At 42.7% G+C, this 17,315-nt stretch overlaps 1 protein-coding gene across 4 annotated transcripts in view; it reads left to right on the top strand.

Moving 5' to 3' along the window:
* JADE2 (jade family PHD finger 2) overlaps window positions 1-17,315 on the top strand; it is a 350,683-nt gene that overhangs the window by 316,457 nt on the left and 16,911 nt on the right. For all 4 annotated transcript variants that reach the window (XM_044280921.1, XM_044280922.1, XM_044280920.1 and 1 more), the window contains one exon: window positions 14,169-14,255. In XM_044280921.1, coding sequence (XP_044136856.1) covers window positions 14,169-14,255 — 87 coding nt within the window. The remainder of the gene's footprint in view (window positions 1-14,168; window positions 14,256-17,315) is intronic.

Genomic DNA, 17,315 nt, shown 5'->3' with positions numbered 1-17,315 from the left:
CCCGAGAGTCACACCTGTATCAGGCCAGTTACATGCGTGACACCATGCACGCGGCCTGCTTTCTCCATTCACTGCTACGATACTTTTGAAAATAGCCGAGAAAACGCAGGTATTTTTATTTATTTTTTACTTTTTTTTTTTTTTACTTTGGAAAACTCTTTTCTTAAAGTTTTGTATTATTCACGGTATAGGCTTATACCATATTTCTCAGACAATAAGACTCACCTAGGAGTTGGAGGAGGAAAATAAGAACAATATTTTTCATCAGACCTCAGATCAGACCCCCAAAGGTGCATGCACTACATACTGATGCTGCACGCAGTCAGTACACTGCACGGTGGGGCCTGAAATAAGACCAGCGAGAATGAGTACTGTGCAGCACTTCCTTCCCTGCACCTCCCACTTGCTGATGACTGCTTCCATAATGGAAGCAGTCATTGACATTTGGACTGTAAGATTCATTGCCACTTTTCTATCACTTTTGGAGGAAAAAAACTTTATCTTGTAGTCCGAAAAATGCTGTATTTTACAGCATAGTGGAAATTGGTTGGTACTGTTGCCTTGCAGCTCTGAGTCTTGAGTTCGAATACAATCAATGGGAACTTCTGCATAGGATTTTTCCAGATTCTCCAGTTTTCCTCCTATATTCAAAAAATGTAATTTTATTATACAATAAATCAGAAGCTCAGGACACTTTTTACAAATAATGATGAAATCCACTGCAATGATAGTCATTAAATCACATTAGTTCAGCATTATTAATCCATAACATGGTGACATTTCGGTCCCTCAAAGAGCTTTCTTAAATTGTTTCTATCATGAAGAGTATGGTGGAATGGAATCCAGAGGGCTTACCATTTCCATGTTATTCATTTTCCACATAATCACAGGACAACCCATATTTTTAAATTGTCGTTCTTTTGGTCTTTTTCTTTTCAGTCATATAAAATTACTCATAATTGAATGCACGTATTAATTTATCAAAAACTGTATCTGCTCATAACATTGTAAAGCTGGCATTCTTTTTCTCAGGAAGTCTGCAGCTCTATTTAGTTAAATTCCCATTAACTTAAATAAGGTTTCTGGTTTCATTGGTCGTATGCAGACAGATTCACAGCATATTGAAACCAAGCCAATGACTTACCCAGAAATATAAGCCAAGACAAGTCAACCACTTGGCTCTAGTGTGCATGTAAAGCATGTTCTTTCTATTATCTCCTGCACTTTGCCAGCAGTTATTAGCACTGAAATTAAGTATATCAAGGGAAACATTGGATATATCAGCTTCTCACACTGGGACCATATACTTGGATAGGATTTAGGCTTTATTTAAAGATTTAGTTTGTAGACATCTGTAGTTCATCTGTAGCCAGCACATCCACTGCTTGTGTGGACTGTCATGATACACACTCATTTCTTTTCATATACTTAAATATTATAGAAATAATACACATTTAGGTTCCTGAAATAATATATCTGCATTAGTTTTCATAGTGAATATTAGTAGCAATAGAAGGCTCCCTTCCGGCTTTCGCCCTAGATTTTATCTTCAGCCATGGATGGATTTAGAGCATAGGCTCCACTACAAACTCTTTTTGTTCTGTTCAGGCTCCCATTGGACTATAACCTGGTGGTATTGTGAATATTTAAAAAAAGATTAAATGGAGACAGGGAAGAAGTAGATATATGCTTCCACATAAAGTTGGAGGGGAAGCCGAAATAAAATTAAGATCAGAATATTGTGGTATTAGGAATGATGATATATCACACTCAACAAGGACGCTTTGCATTTTCTCAGCACTCTGTACTTTTGGAGAGATGTCATTCCATCTATGCAAGCGTTTCCATGAGGTGAGTGGGAACATTTCTCCAAGTGGTGAAGACGCCCGCACGAAAGCCATCTACTGTTTGGAACTGTTGTCCATTTTTGTAAACTTCCCTTGCCATCCATCTCCAAAGGTTCTCAATTGGATTTAGATCAGGGGAACACGCAGGATGGGCCAAAAGAGTGATATTATTCTCCTGGAAAAAGTCCCTTGTCCTGCGGGCATTGTGTACTGTAGCGTTGTCCTGTTGAAAAACCCAGTCGTTACCACACAGACGAGGGCCCTCAGTCATGAGGAATGTTCTCTGCAACATCTGGACATAGCCAGCGTCCGTTTGACGCCCCTGCACTTCCTGAAGTTCCATTGTTCCACTGAATGAAAAAGCACCCCAGACCATTATGGCGCTCCCTCCACTGTGGCGCGTAGAAAACATCTCAGGTGGGGTCTGCTTGTCATGCCAGTAACATTGGAAACCATCAGGACCATCAAGGTTACATTTTTTCTCATCAGAGAATAAAACTTTCTTCCACCTTTGAATGTCCCATGTTTGGTGCTCTCTTGCAAAGTCCAAACGAGCAGTTCTGTGGCATTCAAGGAGACAAGGTCTTTGAAGGCGTTTTTTGTTTTTGAAGCCCTTCAGTCTCAGATGCCGTCTGATGGTTATGGGGCTGCAGTCACCACCAGTAAGGGCCTTAATTTGGGTCGAGGATCGTCCAATGTCTTGACGGACAGCCAACTGGATCCTCCGGCTTAGTGCTGATTAATTTTTTGGGGGTCTTCCACTTTACTTTTTTGTTCCATAATCCTCAGGATCATTTAAGAAATTCCAAATGACTGTCTTTCTGTGTCCCACCTCAGCAGCGATGGCTCGCTGTGAGAGACCCCGCTTATGCAGTTCAACAACCCAACCACGCTCAAAAAGGGAGAGTTTTTTTGCCTTTGGGAAATGACTTAAAATAACATAGAAAAGAAAAAAAAAAAATAATCTTGAACTAGGAGGTGGAGGTCAAAGTGGAATAGGAAGGGCAGGCCAGCACCTCCAAGACGTAAAGGGCAAGCTCCGGCCATGTGCCCAATTTGGAGACCCAGAAGTTGAATGGGGCAGACCCATCAGTCAGTACGCGTTTCGGCATGTGCACACATACTGTTCCACCATGTTGCTGAAATGCCTCCTGCTAAGACGTTCTGTATCAGCTGGTGGTGCTGGTTGTTGTGGCATGCTGATAAAGCTTTTCCACATTTTGGCCATGCTAAGCCTCCCTTCTGAGGTGCTGGCGGTGCCCCAGCTGGTGACCTCCTTCTCCTCTGCCTTATCTTTGTGCTTCCACTGGGTCCCTGCTGTCAGGTGTGAGTGCCACCAGCATGGCATCTACCGTCGTGCGCTTGTACTCGCCCATCTTCCGATAATGCTCCAGTGACGGAATTAAGGACAGCATGTTGTCCTTGTAGTGGGGATCCAGCAGGGTGGCTACCCAGTAATCAGCACTGGTTAGAATGTGGGCAAGCTGTCCTCTGTGGGAGGTGTATTGTCTGTGTCCTCTGTATACCCCCAGCCACGCTCCATTGATCCCCATAGGCTGCTTTGGGTGCTACCCTGCTGTGAACTCGGTTCCTCCTCCTCATCCTGCAGAACTGTGCCCTGGCCTCTGTTGGTGCAGGAACCCACCCTCCGAGCCACTTGTGAATGACTGGCCTGATAACCGTGGAAATTACCCCTCTTCCTCCTCTTCCATCATCGCCCAAAGTGTTTTTTCAAGGAGACATAGAAGTGGGATAGTAACGCTGAGGACTGCGTCATCGGCACTGGCCATGTTGGTGGAGTACTCTAAACAGTGCAACATGGCACACACATCCCGCATGGAGGCCCACTCGGTGGTGAAGTGGTGCTATTCCACAGAGCTCTCTCCAGCATGTGCAAGGTGGAGTTCCACCTTGTGGGTACGTCGCATATGAGGCGGTGAGCGGGAATGCCGAAGTTACACTGCAGCGCAGACAGGCGAGCAGCAGCAAGGTGAGACCGCGCAGACGACCCACAATTTCTGCAGCAGCTCTGACATATCGGGGTAATTTTTCAGGAACCTCTGCACCACCAAATTCAGCATATGTGCCAGACAAGGGATCTGCGTCAACCCGGCTAGCCCCAGAGCTGCTACGAGATTTCGCCTGTTATCGCACACCACCAGGCCAGGCTTGAGGCTCAGCGGCACCAACCACTCATCGGTCTGTTGTTCCATGCCCGTCCACAGATCCTGCACCGTGTGGGTTTTTTCCCCCAAACAGATGAGTTTCAAAACAGCTTGCTGTCGTTTCCTTGGCTGTGCTGAAGTTGGTGGTGAAGGTGTTGCGCTGAGCAGATGAGGAGGTGGTAGAGGAGGAAGCGGAATAGGAGGATGAGGCAACGAGAAATGTCCTGCAATCCTCTGTGGCGATAGGACATGCGCCAAACTGCTATCCGCCTCAGGCCCAGCCGCCACTGCATTTACCCAGTGTGCAGTTAGGGAGATATGACGTCACTGCCCGTGCTTACTGGTCCACGTATCAGTAGTCATGTGGACCTTGCTACAGATGGCGTTGCTCAGTGCACACCTGATATTTTGTTCGCCACTTGGTTGTGCAGGGCAGGGATGGCTCGCCTGGAAAAGTAGTGGCGGTTGGAAACCATGTACTGCACTACAGCCACTGCCACAATGTTTTTAAAAGTCTCTGCCTCCACCTGACGGAATGACAGCATTTCAAAGTCCAGGAATTTTGAAATGCTGGCATTCAGGGCCAGAGATCGCCGGTGGGTACGGGGGTACTTCTTCCTCTCCAGTGTTTGGGGGATGAACAGCTGAATGCTTCCATGGGACAGTGTGGACATGCTGGGTGATGGTGGTGAACGTGGTGGTGTTGCTGACACATCCTCTGTTTGCGGGGTGGCTGGTGCCACTGTCACTCCAGAGGGGGAGGAAGAGGCCGAGACCGCAGCAGAAGAAGGAGCAAGAGGAGCCTGATATCTTTTGTGGTTTTTCAGGTGTGTACTGCACTGCAGCTTGTGATTTGCAGATAGATGCCTGGTCATGCAGGTGGTGCTCCGGTTTAGAAAATGTCTCGCTTTAGAATCTGATAGCACAGCGTGCAAACCACTCGCATCTGAAGAACTGCCACACCAGGGAACTCCTTGGAGCTGTCTTTGGTGTACTCAGTCCCTGGGTGCGGTGGGAAGTAGCAGGCACACTGGCTAGGGGACGGCCACTCTGCTTTTGCACCCTGCTCCCTATTTTGTTGTGCAACTGGCACTGTGTGACCACCGCCTCTTTCTCCAAACTGCACACGTCACTCGCATGACCTTGATTCCATGTTGGATCTAGGACCTCATTATCTTCCACCCACTCTTCATCCCTGTCCTCCTTGCCAGTCTGCACATGGCAGACAGCCGCAGCAGTTGACACCTGTGCTGCGGTGGTACTCCCATGTCCACATCCTGAAACATAAGTGGTTGGGCATCAGTGCTCTCAATCTCTTCCACTTCTGGGGCAGGGCTAGGTTGATGGCCCACGGAAACCCTACTAGCAGAGTCATCAAAAAGCATAAGAGACTGCTGCATGACTTGGGGCTCAGACTGCTTGGCTGATTTGCAAGGGGGTGAGGTGAAAGACAGATGCCCATGGGCTGCAGGTGCCAACTCTGCGGTTTCAGCAGGGTATCGGGTGGGAGACAATGTAAAGGAACTGGAGGCACAGTCAGCCATCCAATCTACTACCGCCTCTACTTGTTCTGACCTTACCATTCGTACACCGGTATTCGGGCCTACAAAATGACGCTGAACGTCCTGTCGCCCACATGTACCTGAGGAAGGGATTTTATTTGGGCATGTAGCTGGCACAGATCGACCATGTCCTCTCCCTGCAACAGGAGCACCAGCAACACCATGGCCATGTCCCTTATTTGATACTCTCCTCATTCTTTGAGGTCACCCACCGAACTAACAGACAGATTAACGATATTAATTTCCCTGTCACATATGCAGTGCACGTGTATCTCACACCAAGAATGGGAATATGTCACCCATCAAACTAACATAGGGTTTAACTATATTAATTTCCCTGTCACATACAGTATGCAGTGCAGGTGTACCTCAAATCAAAAATTGGTATATGTCACCGGCCGAACTAACAGTCAGATTAACTATATTAATTTCCCTGTCACATTTAAAGTGCAGGTGTATCTCACATCAAAAATGGGTATATGTCACCCACAGAACTAACAGACGGATTAACTATATTAATTTCCCTGTCACATATTCAGTGCATGTGTATCTCACACCAAAAATGAGTATGTCACTGACCGAACTAACAGTAAGATTAACTATATTCATTTCCCTGTTACATATAAAGTGCAGGTATATCTCACATCAAAAATGGGTATATATCATCCATCGAACTAACAGAAGGATTAATTATTAGATTTTTGAGTCAGGGGTACAAAAATGGTGCATTGCACCCACAGAAAATCACTATAGGTCACCCACAGAATTAACAGCCAGATTTATTATTATATTTCTGTCAAAGCTGGTGTATTGCATTGCACCCACAAAAAATTATTATATGTCATCCACAAAACAAATAGCCAGATTCCCACTCCCTCGCTTCAGCTGCCTGTTTTATGTCACTGCACTACTCAGAGCTGATGAGCGGGGCTACACGTGATCCAGCTTGTATAGATGCACCAGCCAGTCACAGACATGCGATTACTAGGCATGGCTATGATGGCTTCTAAGTGCCCACAGCTTAAAAGGTAGTTGACAGTCTTTAAAAAGCTTTATTAAATGCCCGAGCACCGAACTTGAACCCAAACTTTTCCGGCAAAGTCCGGGTACCCGAACTCTCAAAGTTCGGTATGGACACGAACTTTACAGTTCAGGTTTGCTCAACACTAGTCTTAACATGTCTTTTATTATAATACTACCCACTTATGGTGGACTTTTGGGTTTAAAATTGTGTTTTGTGTGATTTTGTGATATTGGACCTGATAAACGGAGCAGTGCACTCCAAAAACGAGTAGGTCAAATAAAGTTTCTTTGAAAGGTATTTGCTTGAAGACCTTCCATCACCAACACCGTGGTTGAATCCCACCATGCTTCTCCTTGCCTATTTGGGGTCATCGTTTAGAGGGAGACACAGCAGCTTGGATCATATAATATAGCCTTAAGAGGACCTTTCACCTGGAAAAACATTGTGAACTAAGTATCCTGACATATACAGTGGCGCCCAGGGATCTCACTGCACTTACTATTATCCCTGGGCGCCGCTCAGTTCTCCCGTTATGTCCTCCGTTGTCTTCGCTCAGTAAGTTATAGTAGGCGGAGACTGCCCTTGTTCTGCTGGGCGTCTCCTCCTCCTAGGCTGTAGCGCTGGCCAATCGCAGCGCACAGCTCACAGCCTGGGAGGTTTTTTATCTTGCCAGCAGGACAGGGGCAATCATTGAATGCAATACATTTTGTTGAGCTCAGTCCTTCAAAACAGAAAAAAAAAACTTTGCAACAGCACTCTTATTTAAAGGGATTCCATGTGAGGGACTGTCTTCTGTGGCAGATGCATGCCTCCCATTAGTGGCCTACCAATAATTAAGTTCTAAATTTTTTAGATTACTTAACCTTAAAGGGGTTCTCCGGGAATTAAGAAAAGGAAATAGCTGCCATCCTATTAGTACACGCAAAACCTGTCCTAATCACACAGGACAAGTTACTTCAGGACACTGAGCTAATGAGCCGCCTCATTCTACTCTCTGCTCTGCTTCTCAGGGATTATGATCCTATATACAGCTGATAAGATTTTCAGCTGAATCTCTGTGGGAGTAGAAACCATGGGGAGACATGAAATGCAGAGAGGACGGACAGGACAGACTATGGTAATGTGCGGCTGCAGTAATGGAAATTGCATACAAGTTCTACTGCTCATTAGCTACATCTGCTTATGAACTACATATAAAAAAAAAAAAAAAAGAAAAGAAAAGATATGAATCGCACATCCAGCTGCTATGCTTTGATCTAATCCCTGCTACTTTTGCAGAAACAGCACTAAATAGCGAATGTGTACCGCCTCCTATGCTGCATGCTAAATGAGGCATTAGTGTACATTTCGATCAAAAGGCATAAGCCCACTCACCATGCCAAGGTTGCCTCTATGAGTGGCTCCTACTCTAAAATTGGCACGGCACTGCACGGCGACCACCAACACTGTGGCGCCAATCCGACAGGCGGCGGGACCCAGCAGCCAAACGGCACCCCTGCTGCCTGACTATGCCATACCTAGGACTAGGCCCGGCCAACCTGCCAGAAAAAAAGCACAGTGGCCCCTGTGCAGTACCGCACCATGTGAAAAGTTGTCAAAGCTCACCTTACCTGAAGCTCTCAGGAACTCCAACTGAGAGCATTGTAGGTTAATTTAACCCCTCCTGCAAAACACCTTGCTAATTAAAATCACCTGGCCGAATGGAAGGAGTGCTGATCCAGGGACAGAATCTCGATACATATATAAATAAAAAGAAAATAAATTAATCGCACATCCAGCTGCTATGCTTTGATCTAATACCTACTTTTGCAGAAACAGCACTAAATAGCGCATGTGTACCGTCTCCTATGCTACATGCTAAATGAGGAATTAGTGTACATTTTGATCTTCCTACAGAGAATCTGCTAAAGTTCTTATCAGCTGTGTTCAGGATCACAATCCCTGACAAGTAGCAGAGGAGGATGAGGTTCTCTTTACCTCAGTGTTGTGAAGTAACTTATCTGCTGTGTGACTAGGACAGTTTTTGTGTGTACTAATAGGATGGTGGCCATTTTGTTTCCCATTATGATTGCTCTCTAGACAAAGCAAGCCAATTTAACTAATGAAAGGTATTTGGGAATATATTTCTTTGAAGTAATATTTAAGTATTTTCATTTTCTTAATTCCCAGAGAACTCTTTTAACCTATAACCGCATTCATACACGGCGGATGCTGGCTGTATCATATAGCCAGCACGCGCACACTGACAAGAAGCGGTGATTGCGCCTCCCCTGTCATTTAACTCACAGGGATGCGGCTCTCCCTTCCGATTGGAGCCTGTGAAAGCAGTGAAATTGTGGGGCTCCGATCGGTTGCCATGTCAGCCAGGCCTGAGGCAGAGCTTAGAACGTGTAAAAATCCTATTCACCCTAAAAGATCTCTATTAGGGCAAATAGGAGAGGGGATAAAAAGATCCCATGTAGTAGGCCCCTAAGGGGGCTACGAATTTTATTTATTTATTTTTAAAAAGGTTATAATTTTTTTTTTTAAAACTACCAATATATTAAAAGTTTAAATCACCCCTCTTTCCCAATTTTACATATAAAAATATATAAACAATAAAAAAAATTATTGCGGCATCCGAAAATGTCTGAACTATTAAAATATTTTTTTTAAAATATAGAACAAAAAAAAAATTAAAAGCACACAATTGAACTTTTGTTTTTGTCATCTTGTCCAAAATAAATGGTAATCAAAAAGTCTTACATACTGCAAAAATTAACCTAATAAAAACTAAAGTTTGTTACGCAAAAAACAAGCCCTCATACAGCTTTGTAGACCGAAATATAAAAAGTTCTGGTTGTCAGAATATAGCGATGCAAATAAAATTTTTATTTTTCTAAAGGTTTTTATTCTTTTAAAAGCAGTAAAACCCCCCTAAAAAATATTAACGTTTGTTATCGCCACGTTCATATTGAGCCGCAGAATAAGGACATCAGGTCATTTTTAGTACATTGTGAACGCTGTGATATATATATTTTTTCAATTTTGCCATACAAATAATTTTTTTCAGTTTTCTAATACAAGATATGGTAAATTTAAAGGTAGCATTAAAAAATGCATCTTGTCCCGCAAAAAATAAGCCCTCATAGCTATCTGAACGGAAAAATAAAAACGTATTAGCTATTGAAACAACCGGGGTGCAATCCAAAATGTAAAAAAGGAAATAGTCCCAGGGGTTAGGGGCTTAAAGGGGTTATCCAGTATTTACAACAGCCCCCCCCCACCCCCTAATGTACCAGGCCCCTCCGTGAGAATATACTTACCCCGCTCCCAGCGGCGCTCTTGGTTCATGGATGAAAACATGCAGGGGGTGGGAGCAGCCAATGGCAGACAGGGACAAGCCTCCCTAACACCATGGTTGACGCTAGAGAGGCTCGTCCCCGCCTGCCAATATCTGCTCCTCCCTGACACCGCATGTTTTCATTCGTGTACAGGGAGAAGCTGTATATTCACACGGAGTATATAAGTATATTCCCTCGGAGAGCCCTGCCAATTCGGGGCTATTATAGATACTGGATAACCCCTTTAAGCACTGGGGCAAATTACAACTTTGGTACAGGATTTGGTTATATTACAGCTCTCTCTCTCTCTCTCTCTCTCTATATATATACAGGTCCTTCTCAGAAAATTAGCATATTGTGATAAAGTTCATTATTTTCTGTAATGTACTGATAAACATTAGACTTTCATATATTTTAGATTCATTACACACCAACTGAAGTAGTTCAAGCCTTTTATTGTTTTAATATTGATGATTTGGGCATACAGCTCATGAAAACCCAAAATTCCTATCTCAAAAAATTAGCATATCATAAAAAGGTTCTCTAAACGAGCTATTAACCTAATCATCTGAATCAACTAATTAACTCTAAACACCTGCAAAAGATTCCTGAGGCTTTTAAAAACTCCCAGCCTGGTTCATTACTCAAAACCGCAATCATGGGTAAGACTGCCGACCTGACTGCTGTCCAGAAGGCCATCATTGACACCCTCAAGCAAGAGGGTAAGACACAGAAAGAAATTTCTGAACGAATAGGCTGTTCCCAGAGTGCTGTATCAAGGCACCTCAGTGGGAAGTCTGTGGGAAGGAAAAAGTGTGGCAGAAAACGCTGCACAACGAGAAGAGGTGACCGGACCCTGAGGAAGATTGTGGAGAAGGACCGATTCCAGACCTTGGGGGACCTGCGGAAGCAGTGGACTGAGTCTGGAGTAGAAACATCCAGAGCCACCGTGTACAGGCATGTGCAGGAAATGGGCTACAGGTGCCGCATTCCCCAGGTCAAGCCACTTTTGAACCAGAAACAGCGGCAGAAGCGCCTGACCTGGGCTACAGAGAAGCAGCACTGGACTGTTGTATGTCATTCGGAAATCAAGGTGCCAGAGTGTGGAGGAAGACTGGGGAGAGGGAAATGCCAAAATGCCTGAAGTCCAGTGTCAAGTACCCACAGTCAGTGATGGTCTGGGGTGCCATGTCAGCTGCTGGTGTTGGTCCACTGTGTTTTATCAAGGGCAGGGTCAATGCAGCTAGCTATCAGGAGATTTTGGAGCACTTCATGCTTCCATCTGCTGAAAAGCTTTATGAAGATGAAGATTTCATTTTTCAGCACGACCTGGCACCTGCTCACAGTGCCAACACCACTGGTAAATGGTTTACTGACCATGGTATTACTGTGCTCAATTGGCCTGCAAACTCTCCTGACCTGAACCCCATAGAGAATCTGTGGGATATTGGGAAGAGAAAGTTGAGAGACGCAAGACCCAACACTCTGGATGAGCTTAAGGCCGCTATCGAAGCATCCTGGGCCTCCATAACACCTCAGCAGTGCCACAGGCTGATTGCCTCCATGCCACGCCGCATTGAAGCAGTCATTTCTGCAAAAGGATTCCCGACCAAGTATTGAGTGCATAACTGAACATAATTATTTGAAGGTTGACTTTTTTTGTATTAAAAACACTTTTCTTTTATTGGTCGGATGAAATATGCTAATTTTTTGAGATAGGAAATTTGTGTTTTCATGAGCTGTATGCCAAAATCATCAATATTAAAACAATAAAAGGCTTGAACTACTTCAGTTGGTGTGTAATGAATCTAAAATATATGAAAGTCTAATGTTTATCAGTACATTACAGAAAATAATGAACTTTATCACAATATGCTAATTTTTTGAGAAGGACCTGTGTATATATATATATATATATATATATATATATATACAGTACAGACCAAAAGTTTGGACACACCTTCTCATTGAAAATTGTAAATTCACACTGAAGGCATCAAAACTATGAATTAACACATGTGGAATTATATACATAACAAAAAAGTGTGAAACAACTGAAAATATGTCATATTCTAGGTTCTTCAAAGTAGCCACCTTTTGCTTTGATTACTGCTTTGCACACTCTTGACATTCTCTTGATGAGCTTCAAGAGGTAGTCACCTGAAATGGTTTTCACTTCACAGGTGTGCCCTGTCAGGTTTAATAAGTGGGATTTCTTGCCTTATAAATGGGGTTGGGACCATCAGTTGCGTTGTGGAGAAGTCAGGTGGATACACAGCTGATAGTCCTACTGAATAGACTGTTAGAATTTGTATTATGGCAAGAAAAAAGCAGCTAAGTAAAGAAAAACGAGTGGCCATCATTACTTTAAGAAATGAAGGTCAGTCAGTCCGAAAAATTGGGAAAACTTTGAAAGTGTCCCCAAGTGCAGTCACAAAAACCATCAAGCGCTACAAAGAAACTGGCTCACATGCGGACCGCCCCAGGAAAGGAAGAGTCACCTCTGCTGCGGAGGATAAGTTCATCCGAGTCACCAGCCTCAGAAATCGCAGGTTAACAGCAGCTCAGATTAGAGACCAGGTCAATGCCACACAGAGTTCTAGCAGCAGACACATCTCTAGAACAACTGTTAAGAGGAGACTGTGTGAATCAGGCCTTCATTGTAGAATATCTGCTAGGAAACCAGTGCTAAGGACAGGCAACAAGCAGAAGAGACTTGTTTGGGCTAAAGAACACAAGGAATGGACATTAGACCAGTGGAAATCTGTGCTTTGGTCTGATGAGTCCAAATTTGAGATCTTTGGTTCCAACCACCGTGTCTTTGTGCGACGCAGAAAAGGTGAACTGATGGTCTCTACATGCCTGGTTCCCACCGTGAAGTATGGAGGAGGAGGTGTGATGGTGTGGGGGTGCTTTGCTGGTGACACTGCTGGGGATTTATTCAAAATTGAAGGCATACTGAACCAGCATGACTACCACAGCATCTTGCAGCGGCATGCTATTCCATCCGTTTAGTTGGACCATCATTTATTTTTCAACAGGACAATGACCCCCAAACACACCTCCAGGCTGTGTAAGGGCTATTTGACCATGAAGGAGAGTGATGGGGTGCTGCACCAGATGACCTGGCCTCCACAGTCACCGGACCTGAACCCAATCAAGATGTTTTGGGGTTAGCTGGACCGCAGAGTGAAAGCAAAAGGGCCAACAAATGCTAAGCATCTCTGGGAATTCCTTCAAGACTGTTGGAAGACCATTTCAGGTGACTACCTCTTGAAGCTCATCAAGAGAATGCCAAGAGTGTGCAAAGCAGTAATCAAAGCAAAAGGTGGCTACTTTGAAGAAACTAGAATGACATATTTTCAGTTGTTTCACACTTTTTTGTTATGTATATAATTCCACATGTGTTAATTCATAGTTTTGATGACTTCAGTGTGAATCTACAGTTTCCAGTCATGAACATAAAGAAAACTCTTTGAATGAGAAGGTGTGTCCAAACTTTTGGTCTGTACTGTATATATATATATATATAAGATTTGAGGTCTATAATACCGCAATAAGGCTCAGGGTTACGCAAGTACTATAACCTAGTACCCCAGCGCTGCAAGGCACCAGTGCTAACCACTGAGCCACCGTGCTGCCCGTAATACAGTTCTTTATGGACATAAACTGAGTACCCGTGAATAGGCTCCATGCACGTGGCTATTTGTGAATGAGGCCTAACTCATCAGTTCTCTACAGACCAAGATTGCTGCATATAGAGAATTCTTATTCTTTTCATGTTAATGTATAAGAAACATTCAGTACTTTTTTCATTTAAGATGTCACACTAAAAGGAAGGCTTATTCATATCACTTGGGGGCCATAGTACATTAGTAGTTTTGCTGCATGTTACAACACATCTTTCTCAGACCAAGGAAACTTTTGTATTGATTTTCATTCTAATTAGCTATATAGACAGTTGGATTGGACTAAATGTAAGGTATTCAAAACAGTTCTATGAATGCAGCTCTCCTCTTGAATTCTGGAAAATCTGAATAAAAATAGAGTTCTTAATTTTGCAAAACAAAGAGCTGCCTGATCTGACAGTGTGACCACATTTCCACCAAAATGGTCCTCTTTTCCAGGAAACTCCACCATTGTCGGGGTCCAAAAATTCTCTCCTGGAATTCGGGATAGGAAATGTATAATTTGAGTTAAGGACTTTTTTTTTGTATTTGACTAAACTGAACTGTTTATTCTGACAGAATCCAGAAAGAAGACGAAAGGAAAAAAAACAAGTTGTGTTGAAAAAAGGGAAAGAAGAGGAAAGAAATCCGTTTTGGAGCACCCGGGTAAGCTGACACTACATGTAATGTTCATGTTTAACTGCTGTATATGATGTGTAAATAGACAGCGGGACAGACTGACCTTATAAAGTCTGCACAGAATGCACCACATTTTAATACATTTGAGACAGTTTGTTTGCCAGAAATTCTGCAACCGTTTTGAGCTGGCTTAGATCTCAGCTGTCATTCACTTCAGTTTTTGGTGTAAATGATAGTAATTTGTCTACTATAGGAGGTCATACCCCTTCCCGCTAAGCCAAGTGCACTAATGGTGACAAAAGTGAAAAGTGACAAATATGGCTTGCTCCAAATTTTTCAAGTTTTTAACACCACACAATAATGATTTAAAACATTTGATAACTGTCCCTCAGTATTTTTCATTTTTGCTTTAACCCATAGAGGACCCGCGCTGTACTTGTAGGGCAGTCTAATGTAGGGCAGGAGCTGAGCCAGCCCGATCAGCGGCACACACCTGACAGTTACTGACAGCCGGGCCCCTGCTGCATACGCCGGCACACAGCTGAAATCTAAGCTGCCAGCGTATTACTCTTTGTATGCCGCAGTCAGAGCTGACGAGGCATGCAGTGGGTTTGCGGAGGGTATGGGTTCCCTCTGCTTCCCCATTAGGTCCCCATGCTGCAGTGATGGGAACCCGATGGCAGAGAAGGCAGTCCGATGTCTTCTATGGAATGCCTGTGAGATCCAGTCCCTTGTAATGCATTGCAGCGGACATCAGACCCAAGAAGTTAAAGTCCTAGTGGGACACAAAAATTAAAATTTGAAAAAAAGTGTTTTTCATAATAAAAAAAATATTACGTTTCAAGTAAAAAAAAAAAGCTCCTTTCCCAAAATAACACATAAAATTGTAAAGAAAAAGAAAAACAGACATTGGGTATTGCCACATCCGTAATGACAGGCTCTATAAAAATATCACATGATCCACCCCCTCACCTGAACGTCGTAGGGAAAAAAAAAAAAAACCTGTGCTTAAACAGCCATTTTTTTGTCACCTTAAATCACAAAAAGTGCAACACAAAGCGATCAAAAAGGCGTATGCCACTGAAAATAGTACCAATCAAACTGTCATCTTATCATCTAATGCATTGCAAAGGGCATTAGACCCCAGAAGTTGAAGTCCCAGAGTGGGACAAAAATAAAAACAGGTAAAAAAAAAAGTGTTTTTAATATTTTTTATTATTTTTATTATTTCAAGTAAAAAAAAAAAAAAGTTCCCAAAATAACACACATTAAATTGTAAAAAAAAAAAAAAAAAGACCTATAGGTATCGCCGTGTCCATAACAACCAGGTCTATTAAAATATCACATGACCTAACCCCTCAGATGAACACCGTAAAAAAATAAAAACAGTGTCAAAAAAGCCATTTTTTGTCACTTTACATAAAAAAGTATATTACCAAGCGATCACAAAGTCATATGCACTTCAAAATAGTACCAATCAAACAGTCATCTCATCCTGAAAAAAAATGAGATTCTACCTAAGACAATCGCCCAAAAAATAAAGAAAGCTATCTCAAAATATGGAGACACTAAAACATGATTGCGGACTGGGTATTACAGATGTGCTAGCGGCCATCTAGCAACCCATGTCCTCAGCTCTATACACAAAATCCTGGTGATAGGTTCCCTTTAAATCTGCCCTCCAAAAACCATATGGGGCTCCCTTTTCTTCTGTGCCCTGTCATGTGTCAATAGAGTGGTTTACAATGACAAATGGGATGTTTCTATAAAATACTGAATCAGGGTAATATAAAATATGGAGTTTTGTTTGGCTGTTAAAGCTTGCTTTGTTAGCGGAAAAAAATTGATTAAAATGGAAAATCTGCCAAAAAAGTGAGATTCTGAAATGTCATCTACATTTTCCTTTAAAGAGGACCTCTCATCTGTTTTACTTATAGGAGCTAAATACCTGTACTTGCTGCCCCCCTTTTTTATATCCCCGCTGCACCCTTCTGAAGTTTTCGCTCTCAGTATGCTAATACCTAGCATTGGTACAGGGAGGAGGAGACGCCAGGGTTTTTCAATTTGCGTCTCTTTCTCCCTGGCTATGTCGCGATCCAATCATATCGGAGAGCGTCACAGACAGGCAGAAAAAGTGGGGGGTACCCCACAAGTACAGGTATTTAGCTCCAATAAGTAAAACAGATGAAAGGTACTGTTTATTTCTTGTGGAATGCCTAAAGGGTTAACAAAGTTTGTAAAAATCAGTTTTGAATACCTTGATCGGTATAGTTTCTAAAATGGGGCCATTTATGGGTGGTTTCTATTATGTAAGCCCTACAGCGATTTCATAACTGAACTGGTCCTTCCCAAAAGTGTATTTTGGAACTTTTCTGAAAAATTTCAATATTTGCTTCTAAACGTCCCCAAAAAATAAAATGGCATTACAAAATGATCCAAACATAAAGTAGACATATGGGAAATGTAAAGTAATAACACATTTTTCATTTTTTTTTGTAAATTTGGGATTTTTAAGAATAAATAAAAATAAAGTACAATGTGTCACGAGAAAACAATCTCAGAATGGCTTGGAAAAGTAAAAGCGTTCCATAAGGTGAAATATCTTCAAAACATGGGCTTACCTAGAATCCACTGGATAACGAGGGGATTGAAGACAAAAAGGAGGGGTAGGGGGCGCACAATAGGATAGTACGTCCAATACAAATATAAATTGATTGGAAGGTGCGCACCTTCTAGGGTTGTGCTACTAATAGGCAAAACACTATTGTAGACTTGTAGGAATTATAGACCCTTTTTCCAGGACTGCAGCCGCAGAAGGAGTTTCTTTGGGATCGGATGCCCAATCCCCCAAACGATACTTGTAGGAGAGGAAATTCTGGTCAGGCGTAAAATCACTGGTGGAGAAGGTCTTTAGAGATCAAATCTTCTTTATTTCATAGGTAGCGTATATACATAAAACAACGCGTTTCTGGGCTCAAAAAGTCCCCTTCATCAGGTTATTAGGTAATAAAATAAACAGATAGTGGACAGATATATATATATATATATATATATATATATATATATATATAAAAATGCCAAAAACAG

Source organism: Bufo gargarizans, chromosome 2, assembly GCF_014858855.1.
Source record: "Bufo gargarizans isolate SCDJY-AF-19 chromosome 2, ASM1485885v1, whole genome shotgun sequence".
NCBI lineage: Eukaryota > Metazoa > Chordata > Amphibia > Anura > Bufonidae > Bufo > Bufo gargarizans.
The sequence above is the reverse complement of the archived record's forward strand: the minus strand, read 5'-3'. Positions and strand labels throughout refer to the sequence as shown.